The sequence below is a fragment of the Penicillium alfredii genome, assembly GCF_028826965.1.
Source record: "Penicillium alfredii strain IBT 34128 chromosome Unknown utg000002l_segment0_segment0, whole genome shotgun sequence".
In the NCBI taxonomy this organism is placed as follows: Eukaryota; Fungi; Ascomycota; class Eurotiomycetes; order Eurotiales; family Aspergillaceae; genus Penicillium; species Penicillium alfredii.
The window spans coordinates 103,831-127,316 of NW_026622699.1; the positions used below are offsets into that span (position 1 = coordinate 103,831).

The 23,486-nt window shown below is 46.6% G+C and overlaps 6 protein-coding genes across 6 annotated transcripts; 3 read left to right on the top strand and 3 right to left on the bottom strand.

Annotated features, from left to right (window-relative positions):
* Positions 1-371: 371 nt before the first annotated feature.
* On the bottom strand, positions 372-2,862 carry NUU61_001307 (uncharacterized protein; the record flags this gene model as incomplete). Its single annotated transcript, XM_056651889.1, has 5 exons — positions 372-1,144; positions 1,206-1,604; positions 1,663-1,989; positions 2,066-2,557; positions 2,613-2,862. The coding sequence occupies 5 exons, from the start codon at positions 2,860-2,862 to the stop codon at positions 372-374; spliced, it is 2,241 nt and encodes a 746-aa protein (XP_056515156.1).
* A 1,977-nt stretch (positions 2,863-4,839) lies between these two features.
* NUU61_001308 (uncharacterized protein) lies at positions 4,840-5,174 on the top strand (the record flags this gene model as incomplete). Its single annotated transcript, XM_056651890.1, has 2 exons — positions 4,840-4,965; positions 5,037-5,174. 2 exons carry the CDS (start codon positions 4,840-4,842, stop codon positions 5,172-5,174), a joined length of 264 nt encoding a protein of 87 aa, XP_056515157.1.
* Positions 5,175-7,695: 2,521 nt separating this feature from the next.
* Positions 7,696-8,327, bottom strand: NUU61_001309 (uncharacterized protein; the record flags this gene model as incomplete). Its single annotated transcript, XM_056651891.1, has 2 exons — positions 7,696-8,028; positions 8,067-8,327. Coding segments are annotated over 2 exons (594 nt in total), but the record flags the coding sequence as incomplete, so codon positions are not given.
* A 1,816-nt stretch (positions 8,328-10,143) lies between these two features.
* On the bottom strand, positions 10,144-10,479 carry NUU61_001310 (uncharacterized protein; the record flags this gene model as incomplete). Its single annotated transcript, XM_056651892.1, has 1 exon — positions 10,144-10,479. One exon carries the CDS (start codon positions 10,477-10,479, stop codon positions 10,144-10,146), a length of 336 nt encoding a protein of 111 aa, XP_056515159.1.
* Positions 10,480-12,896: 2,417 nt separating this feature from the next.
* NUU61_001311 (uncharacterized protein) lies at positions 12,897-14,303 on the top strand (the record flags this gene model as incomplete). Its single annotated transcript, XM_056651893.1, has 1 exon — positions 12,897-14,303. The coding sequence occupies one exon, from the start codon at positions 12,897-12,899 to the stop codon at positions 14,301-14,303; it is 1,407 nt and encodes a 468-aa protein (XP_056515160.1).
* A 1,670-nt stretch (positions 14,304-15,973) lies between these two features.
* On the top strand, positions 15,974-17,125 carry NUU61_001312 (Ankyrin repeat-containing protein; the record flags this gene model as incomplete). Its single annotated transcript, XM_056651894.1, has 1 exon — positions 15,974-17,125. The coding sequence occupies one exon, from the start codon at positions 15,974-15,976 to the stop codon at positions 17,123-17,125; it is 1,152 nt and encodes a 383-aa protein (XP_056515161.1).
* Between the last annotated feature and the right edge of the window lie 6,361 nt (positions 17,126-23,486).

Genomic DNA, 23,486 nt, shown 5'->3' on the forward strand with positions numbered 1-23,486 from the left:
ACTCACTCGGGTCTCAGTACGGTTTAGTAATATATATCATTTGCATCCCTATCATATCAAAGCACAACATAAATAGATTGACAGCTAGGTTGAATCCTTGGCCTGAGCACACCTACCCTCGACTGGCGGACGAGGGAGGTGTTCTTTCGTCTGCTCGGCGATGTCATAGGATACCCTTGCGCGTCCCATTTTCCTTTCCTCTACAAGATGAGCCATGGCGAGCCCGCTTGCATATCCATAGCATACGGATTATACATAAATTCCCTTACACCGGCAAGATCGCACTCCGAGTGGCGGAAGAATCTACCTATGAAGGCCCGTGGCCAGAGAAGAGTAGGCCCACGGGGCGAGTGGATTATATTCCACCGCAACTACAAATTATTTTTCATGATAGTTATTCTGCTGCCAAAGGTCCTTTCGTGTTCTAGGCCTGGGGTCAAGATGATACGTTGTATAGATATTGTTTCCTGGCCACAGGTTTCATCTAAAAGTAGGAGATCGGGCATCTCCGAAGTCACGCATGGGTGGTAATAATACGTATCGGCTTCAATTTCAGACAGATGCGGGGGGCCGTAATTGAGAGAGGGGACTCTGGTGTAGATCTCCGAGAGGCTAAAGTAGGATAGACGAGAGAACCAGTTGGAAAGCATCTGTGGACCGGACTTTGGAGGCCGCGGTAGATCCTTTTCGACCAGGTTCATGTTGGACCCACCGCACATGAGTTCTTCGCCGCTGGAGGGGCACATCTGGGCTGGTTGGCAGCGGCCAGCGGGGTTGAAGGAATAGGGTATTACTGGCCTGGTCGCCCCGGCTGGCGCGAGACCAGCGAGAAGGGGCCGGATTGCGGTGTTGAGTGAAATGTGGTAGACGGCTACCACTACGAGGAACACCAGCATGAGGATGGTCGGCCCCAGAGCGACCGGGTTCGCTGTGGCACCCATAGCGAAGACGCCAATTAAGCAAAGGATCAGAAGGTAGCAGCCTGTCGTAATATGCTGCAGGGCGCAGGCAAATCCAAGCCCCTTGGTATCCACAGTCGTGTGCAGCACACACAGCGCATTGTAGCGATATGCAGAATAAAACAGAGACATCCCGATTGCCCCGAAACCGAGAACCAGCGGTGCCACACAAGAATACGCGATCCCTAGGGAGAGTGTGAGGACCCACAGAGGCTTCTCTCTAGAGTAGGTTTCGGGCACACATACCGATAACCACAAGAAGAGAAATACAGGGATAGATAGTGCCCCATTGCAGACCGTCAATTTGAGACAGCCGATGGTAGAGCTGCCGGGGGCGTTTGCTAACGAACCGGTCCCAAATCTTATTCTTGGCGAGTTTGGTGATCTGAAGGAGCGCCCCAGGACTGAACGCAAGCCCCTGTAGTATAATGTATGAGATGTAGAAGTTGGACGTCCGAACGATGTTTTGCGCGAGGAGTTTCACCACGCCCTGGGGTTCCCGCAGGATACTCGCGACCACACTCGAGGCGGACGTAGCCAGGATAAATACTAGAAATACCTGGGTGGTTTGAAAGGCGAAGTACCAGTTCTGGGTCCTTAGCTCGACGCTCGCTAGAGTCGGTGCCCCGCTCCACCGAGCCATCACTAGTAACCTGTTAGCCGTCACATTTCATATTGCTTTGGCCACGACGTGGACACGTACGACGAAAAATGACCGGGACCACGGCGAGTAAAGCCGCTAGAGCTATAGAGGGGAGGAGACCTATCACCGACCCCCGAAGCCACCCTGGGACGCGATCAAGGAATGTCAAAAAGGGGATTGCCCGCTCTAGAAACGCGAGGTTCGAGACCAGGCTCACAATGGTAGTCGGGACGGCCCAGAAGGTGATCATCGCAATGCTTATTCCCACGGCAGCAAGAGACCGTAATGGCCGCGCCCACCATCGGATCCCTAGATTCTTCCAAACAACCTGGTTTGGCTGGAGTCCAATATACCGTGGCCACATTTGTAGCGGTAAGGGATACCGGACTATTTCCTGGTCAGCGCCTGCGCCGACATGGTGGGAGGGAAGGAGGCGACCGTGCCCGTCGGGCCATACACCTACTAGTTTGATAGGCATTCAATGCATCCGATAGCCGAGAGAATTCCACAAACATCGAGGGCAGCCGTTTGGCCCTTTCCCGACGATGGGTACACTGCAGCTTCCTGATTTCCGGCTGCAGACGTCGAAGTTCGGACCACGCCCACTCCATGCTTTCCACCTTTCGGCCCACGATCGGCCTTGGCCGATGCATTGGCAGCTGGCCTTGCGTCCTAGACTGTGCCTCTGCCGCTTCTAGCTTCTCAACTATGCGGAGCCTCTCTTTTACCTTGCTCTCCAGAGCCGTTGTATCCGTGCCGAACCAGACTCTCCTGACTGTGGTCATGTCAAACATCTCGTTTATCCGCGTGGGATGATCCGTATATGTTTTTGGGACCGACAGGAAGAGGACGGTACGAGACGAAATGTGATCTGCATATGTAGGAGAGCGGAACATCCCCTGGCGAAGGTGGATCAGAAATAGATTCTCACGAGTAATGATGGCAAAAATAAAACCTGCAAACCTCGTTAGACCGTCGATGAGGGCGTTTCCTGGGTAGGGGGAGCTCACCCACGAAGGCCCACGAGATGAAGCAATGTGCGTAGTATAGCGAGTAATCTGCCGCGGCAATGTTGGAGATGCCCAGCATGTCCAGCTGGGATCGCCCACCCCGACCGGCAACATGCATGGGAATGAGTACTGGCCAGGTCAAGCCGGCGCCAACGAGCAGTATCACTATGACCACTTTCAAGTACCGCAGCAGCAAATATGCATCCATGGAATGTTGTTTCAGGAACTCGGTATCCGGGGTTTCATACATGAAGCGAATCAAACCCCTTAGACGACTTATGCGGCAATGTCGAGGCCACGATGAAAAAAAAGTCCGGGGCATGTAGACGGCACGCGCATGCCGCCGGATAATGAGGAACAACCCAACCGTCACGGCACATAACAGTAGACTAGGGACTAGCGTGACTACGAGCCCCGAAATTGTATTAGATACTTCGGCTGCCTGCCACCCATCAGTATGCCTGTTCTAGAGATCTACCCTCTATGCTGACCAACCGACTGTGTAATATGGCGATCGGAATCCATGACAAAAGCTCGCTCCAGCTACCTAGGCACCCGTAGAGTGAGATGGGCGGGGGAGCAGAGTTCTCACTTTAATCTGTCCCGTTGCAGTAATCGATGTCATATATAGACATCGGCAGGCTTGGCCGTTTATGATCTAGCATTCCTAACAAAGAAAACAGCGTATTTCAGGCATGAGCTACCACCTTCGCTAGATCTGGTAGGCTACCTAATAATAGCGTTTAGTGGGCCCCTCTGCGTACGTAATGTCTTACTGTTCATTGGCACCCAATTCAGGATAGGGACGGGGAACGTGAACATCCCCATACCATTGATTAGCGCCACCACCACCACCACCATAACGGCAACATTCGCAGCACTATCTCACAAAAGTAATACATCATCACCATATTCCATGAAAACCGAAAAACCACCATGCACATGCTCAGATTTAAACAGGCTGCGATTCTAGACCTCAATTGCTGCATTTTCGCCGTGTAGGAATAATCATACTCGTAATTGAATCCCATCGTGGTCTTCACTTTGGAGGTATATTTCTGGTGCGTCACTCAGCCCGTTGGGTTGCTTGTATATAAGACGGATTGGTCGTTAGGTAGTTGATGATCTCGGCCGGCCTAGGATAGGAATCGATAGGTGACACCCCTTGAATTCAGGCGCAGGGATGTGTATACAATGGATGAATACTTATAGGATATTGCCATGCCGGGTCATTTGCAGTTTGCTTGCCGAACGTAGGAAGCTCTTAAAATAGGAGGACGCCGCACCTGACGAGCAATCACCTTATTCCATGGCCTTGTCGTCTACATCAACATAGCAGACCACAACTAAGCTCACCTAAAAATAGCAAAGGGGAGATATATCAACCCACACAGCGCCCTCCCCACTAGAAACCTAAACTTAGAACTTCCCGAATTTTTAGTAAGCTCGATTTTGTTTTGCCTGACTAACTATCGCTGATGGACCTAGGTACGGGCGTTGGACCTTGCTGTCCAGGGCCGTGACAGATTGCTTCTAACGAATCAGACAGTTGAGCAATTCCAGCTCCCTACCACATTTCGCCCTTGGCAATTCAGTTTCAAGAAAGGGAGCGCAGGTCGTTTGATGAGAGTCTTGGGAGCGCCTCGGAACCCAGATCGTGAACCATCCCCTCCTCGGCTTTAGACGCCAAGAGATAGGTTTGAAACGGTACAGTATACCACTACCACCTTCTGCACGAGAAGGGTAATAGGCACTAGAAACGCTAACTTCAACGTGATTCAATGTCTCCAAGTGCTTACTAGGCTTTAGGTATATTATAGTGTTAATTATAGAAATGGAATTTGTAGTTCCTTTCCGAATTCAGACAACGACAGTAAATTATCTCCGGTGATGATGGATGGGCAAGAGTTTTGCTGAACAGGTGCAAGTCTAAATTCTTGTTCGAAGTTGCCCCCCTCTCCCTTCCGCGGAAATAGATAGCGACACCATTTTTGGATCAATTTGAAACAACTCGATCAATGCAGTCCCGGTGGTCATTCCAGTCCTGCCGGCCCTTTCAGCCCTACATGACTACGATCGATCAACTTCAGGCACGGATCGAGTGGTAGCATCTGCCACACCAGTTTTGGGTCAGGCTGAAAAAGCTCGACAAGTTCTGCCGTCCCTCTTAGTCTCGCTGGCTATAAGTGACTTCAACCAATACAGGAAAGCCGAGAACAGCCCGACCATGGGGGCCAGCTGCATAGTGGGCGCAAAGGAACAACCCGAAGAGCGTGAGGCGCCATCCGTCATACCTGGCAAGGTCGAGAACGAGAATAACACGCCACACAATAGAGCGGAGAATATAGCACAGGTAAGAGCACTATAGAGCTCATGGCTGTCAGAACTGCGATCGTCCTAGAAACTTAGCATCCTATTTTGCAGACTACCGAACATGAGAATCGAAACTCGGCCGAGGACCCATTCCAGCCGGTGTTTCAGATCCTGCAGCAGCTGGAGCAAGAAGATCCAAAGTTGGCTTCGCAGGGCGCACGGCTGTTGGGTCTATATCGGCGCATGTGAGAATCATTTGTTTCCAAGCATGCCGATATCCAGCGACTTGAAGATGCCAACCATGACCTGCGCACTAATAACGATCAATATTTTCATGAAGCAGAACACTTGAAGCGCCGGCAAGGCGACCAGCTAGCTAGGCTGCACTTCTTCGAACAAGCGTTGGAGGAATCTCGGCGGAGACTTCTTGGAATCCTGACAGAGTGGAATGCCATTTCAGCGGGCGAATTGGCCCTCCTAGCAAGGTTCCCAAACGTCTGATAATCCAGATCTACCCGAGGCTTCAAGTAGCCTTCCCAGATAAAGTGAAAACATTGTATTAAAATCCAAGTCATAAATAAATCCATTTGTTTCATCATGCCTTTGACTATGGCCCTATTTCGCCCTCCAGAAAAGCCTTACAAGCACCTGGAATCATCGTGCCTCAGTCCCATTTACACGATTATATGATCAATAGTGTCAGGTTCATACATGTAGTTATGACTAAAAGTTGGGTCTGGTTCGGTTAGCATAGGCAGGGAAAGTCGTACGGATACGATTGGAGGAATACAGTACTCCTTGCAGCAACGGCAAACAGCCCCATACTGTTCCGGTAACCGCAATGACTGCCGAGATTAGTGCCATTACAAAAGCGTAGTACGAGGCGTATTGTGTTGGGAGTCGAGCTCGAGAACCAGCCGTCGTTTGTCCGGCCAGCAACCAGTACCAAGTAGCCATACCCAGGTAATCTAAGAAAAGAACTTAGAGCACTACCAGATGAAACGTGGCTGCCAGAAATGTCCCCACTAGGTCCGTAGCAATTTTGAGCAGGCCTGATAATGCCGCAAAGAGAGGATAGGCCACTTACAGGAATTGCGGCAACCCTTGGAGCTGACGTTGCTGGATAATTATTCGATAGTACTACTAGCAGCAAGTGAAGAACAAAGTGCGTACTTTAGTCTCGTACTTTAGTCTCAGGAATACATAACTGACCCCTTGTAACGATGGCAACGCTGTAGCAAGACCTGCCATGATTTCCATTCATGCAACATGTGCCTCACTCCAGCCAAGACCCGTGAAGATAGCCACTATGATACATTGTAAAGCGGATGAGGCTCGGCACACCCTCTAATGTAGCCGATTCCCCTGAAACGTACGACAAGCCAAGCCAACTCGGATGGAGCTCAAGAGCAGCAGAGGTGTAGCCAATACCGAAGGGACAATGGACCGAGATGTCATACTGAGCCACGCAGACAGTTGAGGATGCAGGGTTTTCTCAGAGAAGCGAAGCGGAGCCTAATTCTAACCGCACCCAAAATACTCCCGCGGCATTACCCTGTCTCACAAGCCACTCAGCCTGGGTAATAATCCCGGCATGGTGTGAGAGCTGCAATTTTACACAAAACCAAAATGCAATCTGGGCCAAGTGGAAACCCGGATTTGAGAGACGCTTGCCGCAGAATTCGGAACGCCTCTTCGGTCCCTGAATGACCCAAAGCAGGGTCAGTAAGTGGCAATGTCAAAATTGCCGGCAGATAGGCTGGATAGACAGAGCCGAGCATATCTGGAAGTCCTCGGAGTATCTGCAGGTGCTCATCCAACGAATAATGGAAATGTTTCAAGCGTGGTTCATCAGCAAGATGAATGACCATCTGGAAATGTTTCTCTTTCTCGATGATATGACGATGACCATATAGCACGATCTCTGCACGCCGATTGAGTAGGTCTCCTTCAAGAAGAACCAGCTTGTTCTTCGGCCCATAAAAAGCATCCAATGTTTTGAGTTTTGTCAATACGAGCATTGAGGTCCTTTTGACTCCATCAAGCCATATTGGCCGAGAGTAGACTTCAGACGAAGCCGTGTCATCTCCGCTTCGAGTGCTGGAGACCCGTTTTGTATGACATGGGTATGATCCTTTGCATCCAAAGTCTGCAAACCCTCAGCCACGCTGTGAAATAGCTCCCTCCCGATATCAGCTAGCATTCGATTGCCCTGTCGCATCAGCGATCCCCGTGAGGAATCAGGGCTGAATGACAGCTGCCAGTTTTGCGAGCAAGAATTCCATGGCTGGTCGAGCGGGCGAAACTCGGGGACTCGCTTATCCAAGTCAAACCATTGAAAGAAGTCTGTTGAAAAGCTTGTCGGGAGTTCTGGACGCATAACATCATGAGGAATCAGCTGGAGAGTTTGCGAATCCTTTTTCGCCTTCAGTAACAATTGGCCATCCCTTATTGTAAATAAACCTGTCGCCAAGGTGAGCATAACCCATATCCAAAGCAATAAATAGATAGTGACTGACATCGTAATCGCGGATCTCTTAGGCGGACAAATAAGGGGGGCCCAAAACCTTGGACGGCACGACAGGAATCGTTCTCTGCATAGATGAATATCAGTATATAACCATTCACCACTGCGTTCATGCGCCATCTTACCGAGGCACAAGGACGTTTGTACAAAGGTTCTACCAGAACCTCCTTCGGAAAACGTCCTGGTGGATAGCCAGCCACCAGGAGTTCACCCGTCAAGGGGTTTTAACGAACAGCCTGTTTTTCATCCTCGATTGTTGTCTCTGTGTTTTTGTAGCCGTCTCTTGTCCTTGGAGTTCTCGGTCCAGCTTCCAGTCATCTTCAACGAGCTCCCACTTTTTTGGATGGCATCATTCCTCCCTGAAGGGTCTTTGGTGATGAAACCAAGCATCCTTTTCTCCAGCCTATGGCGAACCTTCTCCACACTGATCAGGGTAGCCCTAATATCGCATGGCAATGAGTCCAATTCTGGCGGTGGGGTTTCCCGGAGAATGACCGAGGACCGGATGAGGCAGGAAAGATCCTGGGAATCCTGAAGCATCGCAGCCATGTGCCTGCATTCGACGTCGTAGGTAGCCTGGCAGATAATTGCAATTCGAAGAAGCAAATGCTGACATCCTTTGCTTTCCAACCCAGCGAGGCGGTAAAGATCTTATTTAGTTGCTCGAACCACTTACTCGCCACTTCACGGCAGCGACATAAGAAAGATACCACCTGCTCAACGCTGGGAGCACCCTTCGAAAGGGAAAGAATGCGAAGGCCAATTGTAACGATGGTATCGAGACTGCAATGTGCATTCCAGCTTGACTCAATAGTTGCCAGTTTGCCATCCAGTGTCTTGAGAAGTTGGTCGCCAAACCCAGGATCTTCAAATATCTGGTGAGCTTCTCTTCTAGGCGTCGTTGGGCAGTGTTACGGCAGCAAATAGCCGCAATCACGAAAAAATGACACAAGCCATATATTATTTCTGACCGCTTTAAGCTCCGCCTTTATCAAACATCTCTAAAACTATCTTGACCGCTATTTTCATCCTTTCATCTTTTCTCTGTTATACGAGCATATATTCAAAAATACTGATTGTGTCATTTTTTGACATAATCAGTATTTAAGGCAGGGATATCTGGTATATTTTCTGGCAGTATGACCAGTTTCTAATAGGCTTCGCAGTGCTAAGGCTATATTAATGCTCTTCTTATTTAGTCTCGTGGAAGCCCCCTCGTACGCCTAACCTTATGTGGTCGATAAGCCGGAGCCGGAGCCCGAGGTTGTCGAGATATCGGATGATGATAAACCCCCCTGTTGCGGGAACCGCCTCCTGTGGTTTCGCGAAGATAAGGTATAGTAAGTATCGTTCGATTCTTTTTTTAGGTAAAGTATACTAGTAATTTATGCAGAAAAACCTTAAAAAAAATCTAAAAAAATAAGACTGTAAGCGGGCTTTTTTTTTTTTTTTTTTTTTTTTTGGTATATTTTAAGGTAAGTCTTCCTATCTTTTACCCTCGTACGGTAGGTCTAATACTAACATAAAGGTAATTATATAGTAGGAGTTCTTTATTTATCCCCTGCCATCTATATAAATACTAATTAGGGGGATTTTCTGCTAGATAAATACTGATTATGTCATATTTCCATGTTGCCTTGCCATGCTTTCGTTTTGAGTTCGGCCACAGGAATCGACCGTGTCTTGTAAAATCGAATACGGACCAGGTGGAAGCGTAAAGGTACACTAGCCTTTCACGGTTGGTTCTGTATTCTGATCTATCACCTAAGCACGCTTCGGGCTATCCAGAAGCCGGTAGTTGAGTCCACTTTCTGGACACAAGCTGTTGAAGTCTGGAATAGTAATTGGGAGTGCGTTATAATGCCTTTGGGCCCACAGCTTGGTGGTTGATCCCAGAGACAACCTCTGCTGATGCCGAATCGGGAACTCCTTGGTTACCTTTGAACCCACCAACTTCAGATGGAGGTTGCCCGCCACTCTCGTCTCGCGCATTCCCGTATCATGCAAAAGCATCCAGGTGGCATCTCGCCATCATAAAAACCATTCTAGGGCCCTCAGCTCAAACACCACACACAGCCTTCTGCATATTGGAATCTATTGGAAGTGGCCACTCATGGACGTCAATACTGAGATTGCTATCTTGGTTTTCAGTGTGCCTTTTGTGCATGGGCCTTTGGCATGAGACTTCTTGCCGTTATTGCTCCAGGTGTAATGGTGTTGAGACTGTTCAGAGGCCTCAGATAATTTACGATATTGCAGTGACTTCTCTCCCCATTGTTTCTTCTTTTCGATCCGGGGTGTTGCCGCAGCCTGTTTGATCTTTGATAGAAGCCTTTGGTGTTCTCCGCTGCCGTCGAAATATTGAACGGCAAATGCCCGGGATTAAGGATCACTGAAGATGCTTGGGTTTTGGCCATGTGTCCCCTCGTGTCTAACGCGAATGTATTCCTCTCCATTGGCCGCCCATTACATCTGATTCAATTGTGGAAGAAGAAGAGGCTCGAGCAAGTCCGCGGGAATCTGCGGTGGGGATACCTCTAGTAGCGGCTGCAAAGAGATGCATGCCTGGTCCAATGCGACCCAGAGCTCTAGCATCACTAGAATCATGCCAGACAGCTCTCGTGGATTGTTGGCATAGGCTGCCTGAGCCGAATCTTCCATGGTCATTTAATGGCTCGGAGAGCTTACAGCTCACAGGGACCGGGGGCTCAGTCTTTTGAAGCCAACTAGCCAGCTCCCCAGCAACCCATTTTCAAAGTCGGCCAATGATGTCAGGCTCCCGTCCTGAACAGTAGGAAGCCCCAAGTCACCGGACCCTTTGCGCCGTTTATGGGTGGGATTGAAATCCTTGCCCCAGGGCTTCGGCGGAGAGTAGGAAATTGCGTCTCGCATATACTTCGTAGAGCTTTCCAGGGATATGCGGCTATCATGACTGGACGCAGAGTGGGGATTATGAGGAATAGCAATGATATCGGAGTCGATAACGCCCTTTTGGATGCTTTTCAGGTCATCCCCGTGGCCATTCATTGTTGCATGGTCGTAAGCGTGGCTGGTGTTCCGAAGGGCTCTTTTCAAGGAAAGATACCAAGACATCCTCGACCATAGCCAGCAGCCTAGCTTCAAGGCGTGGGGCATTCGGCTCTCTTGCCTGCGGGAGCTTGGGAGGAGAAATAACATTATGAAACAGGAAGAAGAAGAAACCCCGATCCATATCCATGGCCCGCACTTCTCTTGGAAAGAAAGTGAAGACTTTGATGAACAGAGTCAAAGATGGGAATGAAGAAAAGAGATCAACCAACGAGAGAGTGAAGATGATAAGTGAGGTTGATTGGAATGAAAGAAGATAAAGGCAGTAGAGAGAATAGTAACAAGACAGTGAAAGCTTGAGTCGCGAGTAGATGTAGATGGTCGGAGTTGAAAGGCAAGGAGAGAGAGAGTAGACGAATGTCTTTCTGCAGCGGGGATTCAAGTCTTGAGTCTTTGAATTCAAGCAACAGTTTTTGAAAAGTCCAACATAACGGTTCCTCAAAAGGTCTTAGACGGCCCATAGGTCTCTTTAGCGGTGCCCTGCTGGAAAGGAGCAAACGTCGACGCCAACGCACGCTTTCCTCGCTCCGAGGACCTTGCCAAGGGGAGAGAATCGGCTGAAAGAGAATGTGCTCACGGATGTCGCCCTGAGCATCTAGAGAGGCACCATTCCCAATCATCCAGTCCAGCTTTCTGTTCGAATCGGCACGCAGAAACGCGTCGCGAAATAACTTGTCGATCCCACCCGGAACCTCTCGATAAGAACTACCATGCTGCGTCAACCAGTTCAACCTTGATTCTTAACCGTTCCCTTGAGCTGCGCACTCAACAATATCGCCACAAGAACCATATCTCAATGATGCTCCATGGTCGACTAAAACTGTTAGATCTGGTGTTAAGCCGTTCTCGCGGTATGCGAATAATAGGGCATGGCGTCGAGATAGAGAAGATATAAAAAGACATTTGTTCAGTTGACAGTTTCAGCCATTCGTTCAGCTTATGTCGAGTCTCTTGATGGCCTTTAAGAGGGACGTTAGAGCTTGACAGTCGAATACGCGACAGGTTATTTTTTTTTTTTGGCAAATTGCGCGAACTCGCAAATGATCCTGAAGGCCGAGATTCATTGCGATCAAATGCAAGATCTCTGGGGGTAGAGTATTGAATTGGCGTAGTGCGAAAATTCTATGGTTCTTGCTCAAATGAACCTATCGCCTAAACGTACACAAGGATTGAAATGTCCTTCGACAGTGTGAGGACCAAGTTGAGCAGCAGACGGACGGCGCGTACGGAGAAGCTCCCATATTAACAATGAAGACATAATGAAGACATCAGGCGACGTGCCATTGCATGGGCGTAAATTAGTAGATTGGCTCCCAGGATCTGAATACGATATACCGTAGCTCATACAAGTGTGATACAGGAGCAAAAGTTTTGCTCGGTATTTGGTATCGTACCGTGATACTGCCTACAGTAGAGGTTATTTTAGACAAGAGTAACCGAAATAGGTATAGAGCAGTTTACTTTTTAGAATTCAAGAATGATTTGAAGCGAATAAGTGGTGAACCCAATTTTGAGCGGATCCGTATATTAGCAGAGAATTAACGTATTGGGTGAGAGTATTGAATAAGATGTTTCGCAAGCTGACCACCTATATTAAGCCTAGCGTGGCTCTGAATGGACAGCTTGACGCATAAACAAAGAGAACTGATAGTAAACTGATTTCGATCCGTCCTGTGTCATACTTATGAGATCCTAACTTATCAATCGACTCTATCTCAAGATATCCGCTACGCTCTTCTAGTGGGGTGAGACTGTAGAAGTTTTACCACTTATTCGTGACCGCCCGATGTAGTGTACTCGGTATTTGCTTGAATATCCAATTCTCTCCTTTTGACACTTTTAATAGGTCGTTGAATTGTGAAGACTGTGCGTGTTGTTTCGCTCCTAGGAACTACTGGCTGGCGCTCGGTAGCGTAATCTGCGGCCCTCTTCCCGCAGGGTTCATATTACTTGAAACAAGACCTGACTCGTAGAAGTCTATCTAGTCGGGTTTTTGTACTGTGGATCAATTGTGGTAGTCCCGGTGTAAAGTCCCGTAGGTGCATCGTGGAATTCTCACAGGGCTTACACTGCATAATCATACTGATATAGTCTTTTGGTGACGATATAACTAAACTTTGATTTTTGGTTGTAAGGTGTCAGGTGTGTTCACGTGCGATTTGACACCATAGATGTTGGGCGTTGAAACAGAGCGAACTGATCCATACACTTGCGCCAGTACAGTAATAGGCCCATATTTACAGCCACCATTATCACGTGATCCATCGAATAACATTAATAGGCCAGCCAGGCTCTTCCAGCTGTTCTTATCACTCTCTCCTCCATCCTCCGAAGCTGTTCTTACCAGTCTCACAAATATGGGGGCGCACCCTGCCCAGAAACGACCAAAATCGTGGATTGATATGCCCCAGGAGATCAAGCAAATGATACTCTGCCTGCTTGACCCATTCACGCTGTCTGTCTTATTAGCAGCTATGCCGGACATAAGGCCTCTAGCGGATCGGTTTAAGAGAACAAGAAACTTCAAGACACTCCCAATAATGGCTGAGCTGCTCGCCTCAGCTCAGCCAGTACCGAACCCATCAATACGTCCGTTTCACAAGCCGTTTGAAGATTTTGTTAGTTGTGGTGACGGCAGATACTTGAGTTTCAAGTCTGATGGTAGATCCCACATTTGGTACTGGGACTTCAAAAGATTCCCACATACACAACCCTGGAAAGCCGAGGAATGGAAATCAGAACCTGAGAGCATCGGGGTCGCGGGAACTATGTCGGTCACGGTGTGGCCTAGAAGGCGGGGTCGTACAGCTTTCTTCAATGTTCCAGAGCTTCTAAACCCAAGGATCTTTGACTGCGGAAGACTTTGCCTTGGATACGAGAAGCCAGAACCAGGGCCTTGGAGGCTTGTTGTCCGCCAAGTCTCAGACTGGGATTTGGTTGCAGAGCAATCCACACCAGACTCTTCCGAGCATGCATACGTGCTTGATGGTGATAGCGACCTGGTCGTTCAATACTCACCGACACATGGTAGTATTCGCATATGGAATCCTCGCCGCAAGAGACTCTGGGAAGTACAACATTCAAATGCCACCCGTTTCAACTGGCCATGCATCCTTCATGGCCAAAAAGGTTTCATAACCACCTCGAAACCGGATGCATATGACGATTTACACATCATGAGTTGGAGAAATATTGTTTGGCAAGATAGCGCTGAGCCCTCTTATATGGAGCAGCGGGATTTCGGCCTTTCCTTATCATATCTGTTTCCCAAAAATCTCGTCAACGGCCAATCTATTGGGAATTCCTATTTGGGGTGCACGCAAATCCATGAAATCTGTCGGAATGGTATATTGTTTTCCCGGCCATTTGATTCTCCTCTCGCGGTGACATATATGGGCAAAATGATGGAGTTTGACAGCCTTGAAAGAGGTTTTTTGGATGAGTTTTCCGACGGCACTTACGTTCTTCGCACCGATGACCTTCAAATGATGAAGGATGACGAACAGATATGGAGGCTTGAAGATGGTAGGCAGTGCTGCGGCGCTATGATTTACCGGGATGCTTTTCTTATTGTTGTGCATTGCGATAATTACCGAACGCTCCCTTCCAAAGTCATCTTCCTAAACATCAACGGAGACTTGGTTTATGAATTCCAGTTATCCTGGAAGTACGGAGGCGACGAGATACGTCTCCTCGAGGAGGAAGGTAAAGTCATTATTCTTGCAGATGACTTGTCAGAAGCTACTGTCTGGAGGTTTTTTTGATCCTGCCCCATCTGCCCCATCGACCAAACGGGCAAGCGAAGGACAGGACCGCCATTTTTTGAGACCTAGGAAAAGGGGAAAACTAGTGTGAAGGATTGGGGTGGTAGCCATCAGCTCAAAATCGGAGAACTCGAAGATGGCTAGGATTAAAATAACTTGGCCTTCTGGGTCTTGAATCCAGTTTTCTCGATGCTTATGATACAGGTTGGATCGAATTTCGTTTCACCTCATCTTTCTCGAACCCTATTCCGCGATACAGGCTTATCAAGTTCGGGCTTAATTGGTATTAAGTTACCGAATCGTATTGAAAGTAACTATCATGTGATACAAGGTTATATTAATTACCCTATACTACCCTTAAGAATATGGACCAAGGTATATATATTTTATTCAGCGAGGCACACACAACGTCTCACTGTATTGCCCTTCTCTTTGGCTTAAGGTCTATATCGTGGCAACGTTCGCTCTTTCCGTTCCCTCAAAATACCTCTACAAGCTAAGTGAGTGTTGCGAATTTTTGTGTCTTTTCGTTCTATGTTGGCTAAGGTCCTGAACAATCATTGTCAGAACCTTATATATTAAATATACATTCAAACATTACAAGTCGCCATCCCCTATCGTTTGCGCCGGCAAACTTCTATTCTGTATCAAACTGCAAGAGGGGTAGACAAGTATAGAAGTTTGCGAAAGACTCAGAGAGGATATTGGACTGCATATCTTACAGTACAGGGCTGTTATATATAATTATAGACGTGGGCTAAGGGCTATAGCAGCATACAATATAACACTGGTGCCCACCCTCGCAAAAAAAAAGCCTCTAGAGATGTAGATGCCGGGGTTGCAAGCCCAGATCCTGGACTATACAAAAGAGAAAGGCTGTTTTGTTTTGAAGCCCGTACGGCTCTGGTCTTTCGTGGCTGGCTGAGTGGAAGTGAGCTTTACCTGAAGTAGGCCCTTCTACGGTAAACAACGGCATAATGAACTGGCGGGAATTGTTGACCGCCTAGTTTAAAAGCGCCGTTAATCCTTTGAACGGCGGCGTTCGTTGGCAGAATAAGTTCGATAGAGTTGTTGAAAGAGAAAGAAAGAAAAAACATTGGAGAACTCAATTTTAAAGGAATCTTTTTTTTAAAAAAAAAGCCGTTGAAACAATCATTTTTAGCGAGTCAATGAACGAACTGGTATAGAGTCAGCGAAGAGAGCTGTTGACGGGAGTTATTAGCAGAATTCTTGTCAAAAGGTTATTGATGAGAGCACTGTTGAAGGTACATATTGGGAGATTTCGAACAATTGGGTTTGTGCTGATCAGCACCTCTAATACATAATACGTGGACTTGGTGGATTTTAAGGACCTAAATAAACTTGTAATAGCCGGCGCCTGAGATATAAAACCGCTGATCCCTACTAATACTCCTTTTCGCTCCTTACAGCTCCTGCGACCGCAGGCTCAGAAATTATCCGAAAATCTTTGAGTGCATGGAACGACACCTGGGCTCTAGAGATCGACCTGAGATGTGGGTTTTGTTTATTGTGCCTCATCATACAAAGACAAGCATAATTCCCAAACCAGACGCCCTTGCACAAACTCTGACGCCCTTAGTTCCTACCTGCTACAACCATCGATCCTGAATACGCATAGATTGCATAGCAACCAGACCAATATCTGCAATATGTTGCCTGATTTACCAAATGAATTGTGGTTGATAATTGCAGAGCACCTGCAGTTTCCAAAATACATGAACCCACTTATCCGAACAAACCGTCACTTTTACACGCTTCTCAATCCCTATCTTTACCATTGCGGGATACGCCGATATGGCAGTTGGGTATCGGATTGGGCTGCGGAAAACGGCCGAGTGGAGACTGTTCAGAAATCACTGGCAGCAAGGGCATGCACTCAACCTGCGTTTACGCTTCAAAGGCCTCTACTTATAGCAGCAAGAAACGGATATGGAGACATACTGAAGCTGTTGCTTACTGCCGACGACCCAAATCTCCAGGATTCTGATTTGTGTCAAGCCTTATCATGGGCAGCACAGAATGGACATGTCGCAGTAATTAAGCTACTGCTCGCTGCCGATGGCATCGACCCAAACTCCCAGGATTGTGATGGGTGGACTGCTTTATCGTGGGCCGCACGGAGGGGACATATGGAGGTAACTACGGTACTACTCGCTACCGATGGCATCAACCCAAACACGCAGGATTCCGATGGGTGGACTGTTCTATCGTGGGCAGCACAGGATGGAGACGAAGCAATCGTCAGGCTGTTGCTTGCTACCGTTGGCATCGAGCTGGACTGTCCCGATTTCTTCGGATGGACGCCGCTATCTCATGCAGTACGCAAAGGGCATGACAGAATAGTCAGGCTACTGCTTGCGGCCGATGGTATCAGCCCAAACACCCAGGATGCCAGTGGGCGTACTGCCCTATCGTGGGCGGCACAGAATGGAGACGAAGCAATCGTCAGGCAATTGCTTGCTACTGATGGTATTGAACTAGACTCTCCTGACTCCGCTGGATGGACGCCTTTGTTTCATGCAATACGGGAAGGGCATGACGCAGTGGTCGGGCTGCTGCTTGCTACTAATGGTGTCGACCACGACTTCAAGGCTCGTGGTCAACAGACACCTCTGATGGTGGCAGCATTCTACGGAGCGGAGAAAACTGTCAAGCGACTCCTCGACAATGGCGCCAATCCGAACTCTCTCTACAGTAATCAAGGGACGCCCCTGACATACGCTAGAAGAAACGGACATCACGGGGTAGTCAAAATTCTGCTCTCTGCGCTCGGGATTAAACCGGATTTCCCGGACATTTAAGGAACATCCATATCCTATTTAGGCAGCGCGGGGCGTGCACGAGTCAGAGTTCAGAGTTCTATTTGCTAGAGATGACATTCATTTAGATCGGGGATGCTCTATATATAAACAGCTCCCGCTGTCTCTATCATGCATTATTATGTATATTATGCCAGTGGGGTGATATCAAAGTTTAGTCGGCACGGCCCGTACTGTGCTGATATCGACCCCAAGAGCTTGAGGAGTGGATCCCTTTATCTCTATATGAGTGACACTGCGGAAAAGAAGCGATAGCGATATCACTCGAGAAGTTAGGGACAGTGCTATTACTACGCCTCGCGTATTCAAAATTCGGTGATCGTTTGTGACGCGTCAACGGGTCGCTAGCCATTACCATATATTCTTGGCCTCTCTGAATTATGGGTTGATCAATAAATATCATAAAGTACAAGGGTAGAAAGATCGGAAACTAGCCGAAGCATGGGCTTCATGCCGGACATTACGGGTTTCGACTTTGCAAATCCCCGGCCCTATAATTTTTGTTGGATATTGATCGGTGGTATCTGTTGACTAATAATTGTAAGCTTAATAGTGTAAACAATGACTGGTTGGGAACCATGGAAGCTTAGCACATTTTGCCACAGAAACCTTGTTAGCAACAGAAGTTTACTTGCGATGATATATGCCAACAAGATCAACGTAATTTTGGGTGAAAAGTTGAATAGTCTATAATAGAGATATAAAATTCCTATTTTAAATTGAGCTTAATGATCTGCAATCATTGCTGGCATTGTCTTCCAAAGTACCTTAACCCCAAGCGGGTAACAGGGGGACACAGTTACGGTGGGACGCACGTTAGGATCCGTCCGTAATAACGTATATGCCGGTCACCAAAGAGCTATTTAAAAAATAGGACTACGTAAAAGGGAATTTTCACATGATCCGTAAACTTTATCTAGGCTATTGACATAAAAAAGCGTCCAGAGACTGGAGTACTGCCGAAGGCGGACCCATTCTACTGATATAGCCTAAGTTATAATGTGGACGAAGACACACCTTTTCAAGGTGAATCTCCGTTACCTGCTCCGGTAGCTGCTCCAGGAACCGTCTTAATATGTCGTAGAGGACCATGCAGTCATGAAGCTCAATGCTTTTTAAAGACGCAGGAAATCGTTTCAAAAGGACTGGCTCCCAAAAAGCAGTCTGACCCCGCAACACCAGATGTGTAATAGTTTCCAGGGCCTGGAGAAATGGGTTCAGCATTCCAATTGACGCAATATCCACGAAGGAATGGACGATATCCACCAGAAGAAATTTTATAGGGCTTGGATGTTTCCTACTCGTATTGATTGCCGCAAGGGCTTCTTGTAGATAGGTTTGAATTGATCGGCAGTAATCGAAATCATCTCCATATGTAGACCTACCCCTGGGATACAATAGCGTAACGACGAGACTTTCTATTTTAGAGCACCCGTCCACCGCATGGGACAAGGAATTCATGGTAACGTTGGTAGGGGGCTGTTTTATGTTGGTTGTCGATCTCATGTCACGTTGGGGCCGATAGCACCACGGATTCCCTAGAAAGAAATCTCATAAGTTAATGACTTTACTCGACGAACAATCTTTCCGGTTGATAGAACATACGGGGAATATGGTAAAAGAATCCATGGTACACAAGAGTTCTAACGTGACTCTTGACTAGATGAGACTGGAGCATTACTTCACACCTATCCGATTGAACGGTGACTTTTCGAAAGAGCCGTGGAGCTGCCACCAGTCGAAGAGCCCGACTAGCCAATGCGACTGATTTCAAATCATCAAACCGCAACGAGTGAATAACCTCAGACACCAGCTCAGTAGGAAGGTCTGTCAAGCCGGCCATAATTCCCGTTTACTAGAGACAGGCAGAATGGGCGGCGACAGCCAAAACAAGTGGGAGACTGTGTCGAGTTTTTCAGGCCGCAATGCGGACCGCCTCCCTACGGAATAGATGATTGTCTGGTTCTTACTGTGATACCAAAAATAGACCCATGTATGATGTTTAAAAGAAAATAATGCTAATAATAAAGTCTTTTTTTTTTAAAAAAAAAAAAAAGGACTTCGAGAAGTATAATCTAATAAGATTATAACTTGCTATTCACTGCAAATTTAAACACGTTTATTGGTTCCTCCCGGTAGCCCCCCACTTTAACTTCAATTCCTATTTGCCAATTTTTATGCACCTTCTCTTATCTCAATACTTCTTTCATCTCCCTCGCATATTTTAGCTTTCTTATCCAATTAGAATAACCCACCCCTATACTACTACTGGATTTACTATTATCCTGTTTCTTTATTTCTCACTTCCAGTTTTTATATTTTCTTGCTGCTTGTTCTTTCAAATGATTTTATCTATCTCCCTCTATGCCTCTACCTATCATCGGCTAGATCCTTTAGATAAATTTATATTTCACATTCTTTTTTTCGTCTGAAATTGATAAGCTATATATATCTATTAGTATCTTCTTTCTAATATTATAGTCTCTATATAGAAAAGTTAAAAATATCCTAATATTTTTCATTAATTATATTATCAATAATCTATTTACATGCTATATCATAAATGAGTAGTTATAGTAAATTAATTAATAATGATATATTAAGACGTAGTACTTTATGTTTCACTGTCTTTTTTATAATTAATTTATATATATATAAATAGTATCTAGGTAGGGGTATATTTTTATATTAAGAGGGTAAAAGACAGAAGAATAGAACATATATACCACCGACGCGCCGCGCTTTGCTTCCCGTGGCGTGGGGTCCAGTAATAGAAATACCTAGAAATAGCCAAACATGATAGTAATAAAATATATCGAGAGACCAAGTTTGTGCACAGTCCACCTTTTGTTTTATAAATAGTCCCCAGCTCATTTAAAGAAGATTAGAGTGGACGGGAAAGCCAACGTTTATGATTGAATTCGAATTCTCGGTCACGATATCCAATTCTAGCAATACCGAGAATGGCAAGGCTGAAGTCAACAGTGAAGCAATATCAACCACGGCAAATGCAAGTGAGCCATAACGTTGTTGCGGGTAAACAGCCGAGAGGATCTGGCTGCAGCCATAGACAATACCGATATAAGCCCGGTACGATCTCTGTTCAATTGGCTGATGTCGTCGAGTTAATGACCGATAGGGACTATTGCACTCCGAGAGATTCGTCGATACCAGAAAGGCACCGAACTTCTTATCAGAAAGCTACCCTTCCAACGGCTAGTTCGTGAGATTGCAGGGTGTATCAAACCAGAAATTCGCTTCCAGTCTAGTGCCATATCCGCGCTCCAGGAACAATGCGAAGCCTACTTGGTCGAGCTATTTCAAGACACTAATTTGTGTGCAATTCATGCCAAGCGGGTGACGATTCAACCGAAAGATATGCAATTAGCGTCTCGCATTAGAGGCGATCACCAACGGCGTTGACGCTAAGCCGAAATACATTCCGAAGAACGGTTCGTTGGTGAGGACAATTTTCAACATGAGATACATGCCATTCTAGACCGTCGTCTATTTTCGCACTCTCTATTGATCGAGCGCCTAGACTTTATTGTAGCGATTTAACTGGCTGCATATGATTCGATGTACGGAATTCATCTGAAGAGATAATCATCATTTGGGATTAAAAATAAATCGCCATTTGAATTGCCCCGCATACTAATATCTTTAACATGATTAACTATTCTCTGATGATGATTATAATTATTGCTATCACTTTCATTTCTTGGGTATACGGCAGCCTGGCGGAGCGCGCTGGGTTAGCATATAAAGCAAAATGATAGCGGCGCCTTATATCCTTTTATCTTCTGCCTTCTGTCCTGGTCTACGTTACTTCATTGTTATCCAATTTGCCCTTTTCAAACCACGAAAGGCCATGAATGAGACTACGCGAAACGTGTCCGCAATTATTGTAAAATCATAACTAGCCGAAGAGGCGTGATACATGTTAAACTATACATATATTTGCTGTTGTACAACAAGAACATTTTACAATAACGGCGAATATATAGGCGCCATAGTTTCTTTTATTACTAGAATATCACACGAAATACAATATTACCAAATATTACCGAATAAAAAATTTGAAAGGAAAGATGAAAAAAGGCGAGTGGGTTCAGGTTCGCTTATGCACAGCATTGTTAATTGGTCTGCTAGGAAACTTACGAAAAACCCTAGACGACTGATTCTGGCAGCACTTATGAGGGAATAGCCGTTCTGGGACCAGAGGGGTCGATCTGAAAACATATGGAAAGTCAACATAGGCAGCCATTGTGTTTGATCCAATAGTACTGACAATATCCTCGGAAGCTTTGAGGCTTTTTCGAAGTTTTCACAATCTTAAGGTTGCTCGCTTCAAGGACGTGGAACTACTTGACTTGCACCCCCAAGCTACGAGTCAAAATCTTTCACAATTGTCAAGGCTCTCAAGTCATCCCGGGATCACCTCAAGGACGTCAATTTGGATATCAATGATATTGTCCATGTAGAGGATGGAAGTTGAGAGTGTACTTCTTTGAATCTTCCGCCCAACGACGACATATGAGGGAAAATGTGCGTTACCTAGCCAGTGGTGTTATATTTCCTGCCTCCTTGATCTCCTTGCAGGTCTTTGACCTCAGAGAACGGCCAAGTTTCCTTTCTTTCTTTTTTGTTCTTACTGGCTGGCGCAACCTCCCTTATATCACCCGACCCTCTTGAAAGCCGGAGCCAAAGCCTCGATAGTCTGCGTCGAAGACTCAGAGAAACTCAGATTCTTTCAAGTCGAAATCGCCTATCTTCTCTACACATACTGGCGACCTCGCTCCGAAGCGAATTTGTTTGCATGCATAGTAAATTCTCTTTGTCTAGATATTTTATGGATATTGTCGAGTCCTTCCCTCGTTGGAAATATTCCACAGCATGTTCAAAGAACAGCGAGAACTCCTTAGACGGACCAGAGCCCGCTCGCTTTGCCGAACAATAACGTGCTTTTCTTCCTCCTTTTCTTCCTCCTTCATTGACTTGCAAATCTCTCCGGTCTGTGCGGCCTTCCTGGTGGATCTGTAGAAACTCCAACAGTGTTTTACCCTATCCGCAACGAAAAGCCGACTATAAGGAAGAAAACCTGCACTCTGTGCTTGGTTGATTCTCAATGATGAAGATGGTTTACTGTGCCATATAAAAGAAGGATAGGCATCGTTATGACATATAGTCCCATCCTGTGAATTCAAATTGGTCGATGGACCTCTGAGTGGAACACTGAAATAGAAACCACCCCCGACCAGCTTGAAAGAAGGACAGAATCCAAAAGAATCAAGAATAAAGCAGGTGCAAATATTCGAGGCTTTGACAAAATGGTACTGTAGCATGCACTGGATATGTAAGAAAATTTGACAGCTCCGAAAATTTTCAACATCATTTTCTGGACTAGAAAGGGTTGTTAGAGAGTAAGGATGCAATATACTTTAAACTCTTTTGGCACTGGCGAGTTTCCTCGGCCAGCTGCTCAAAAATCTGTCGGCGTGAGCTCACTCCATGTGGGCATGATGATGTAATCACTGATATACCCAGGTCTGCCTGTCCAGTCTCATCTCTTTCATCCACCGAAATCCCGCTCGGAGAGAGCATACGGGGTGGGTGAGCTGGCTCTTTATCGGTATTTCGCAAATTTTGGGTCATCAGTATCCCTGCTTCCGGTTCGTGACTTTGAGTTTCCCTTGTCCCGGGGTTTTGCCGGGCTTCCGGGCTCGTCGGAATGTCAGGTAATGTCTGTGGTGGTTCGTTACCCAGAGATGTTGTCACTCCAAACGAACTTTTCGATTCTCGCTGAGGTCTCTCGCATATTGCTTGCGGTGATTTATATAGCGTCTGAGAACTGGTCGGGAAGTCGGGGACCAAGGCCTGTTGAGTGTGGCTTCGATGAGGCGATTTCGTGATAGGTACATTCCCTGTGTCTAACGGATAAAGGGATTCCATATGCTCCGGACCGTGCCGATCGTGAGAGCCTATTCGACTATAGTCTGGGACGAACGCCTCATCAGACGATGCGAACATATGGACCCGCTCAGTGTCACGGTCACGGATATAGAGAAATATGTCTTTGGTGCAAAGGATCGCCAGCTCGTGGGCCTTTTTTTCAAGTCCTTTTAGCCGCTTAGTATATGTGACTCGGCGAGATCTGGGATCTTTGATTTTTGCAATTCTAAGACGCCTGCGACCCATGTCATGCTAATGAAAATTAACTGTTGAATTCTAGATCAGAAATAGATACTAGAACCAACTATATAGGGATATATTTTTGATTACTAAGAATTACCAAGCACTACAGACATTTAAATATAGAATCTTGTGGGTCGATCAAGATCAT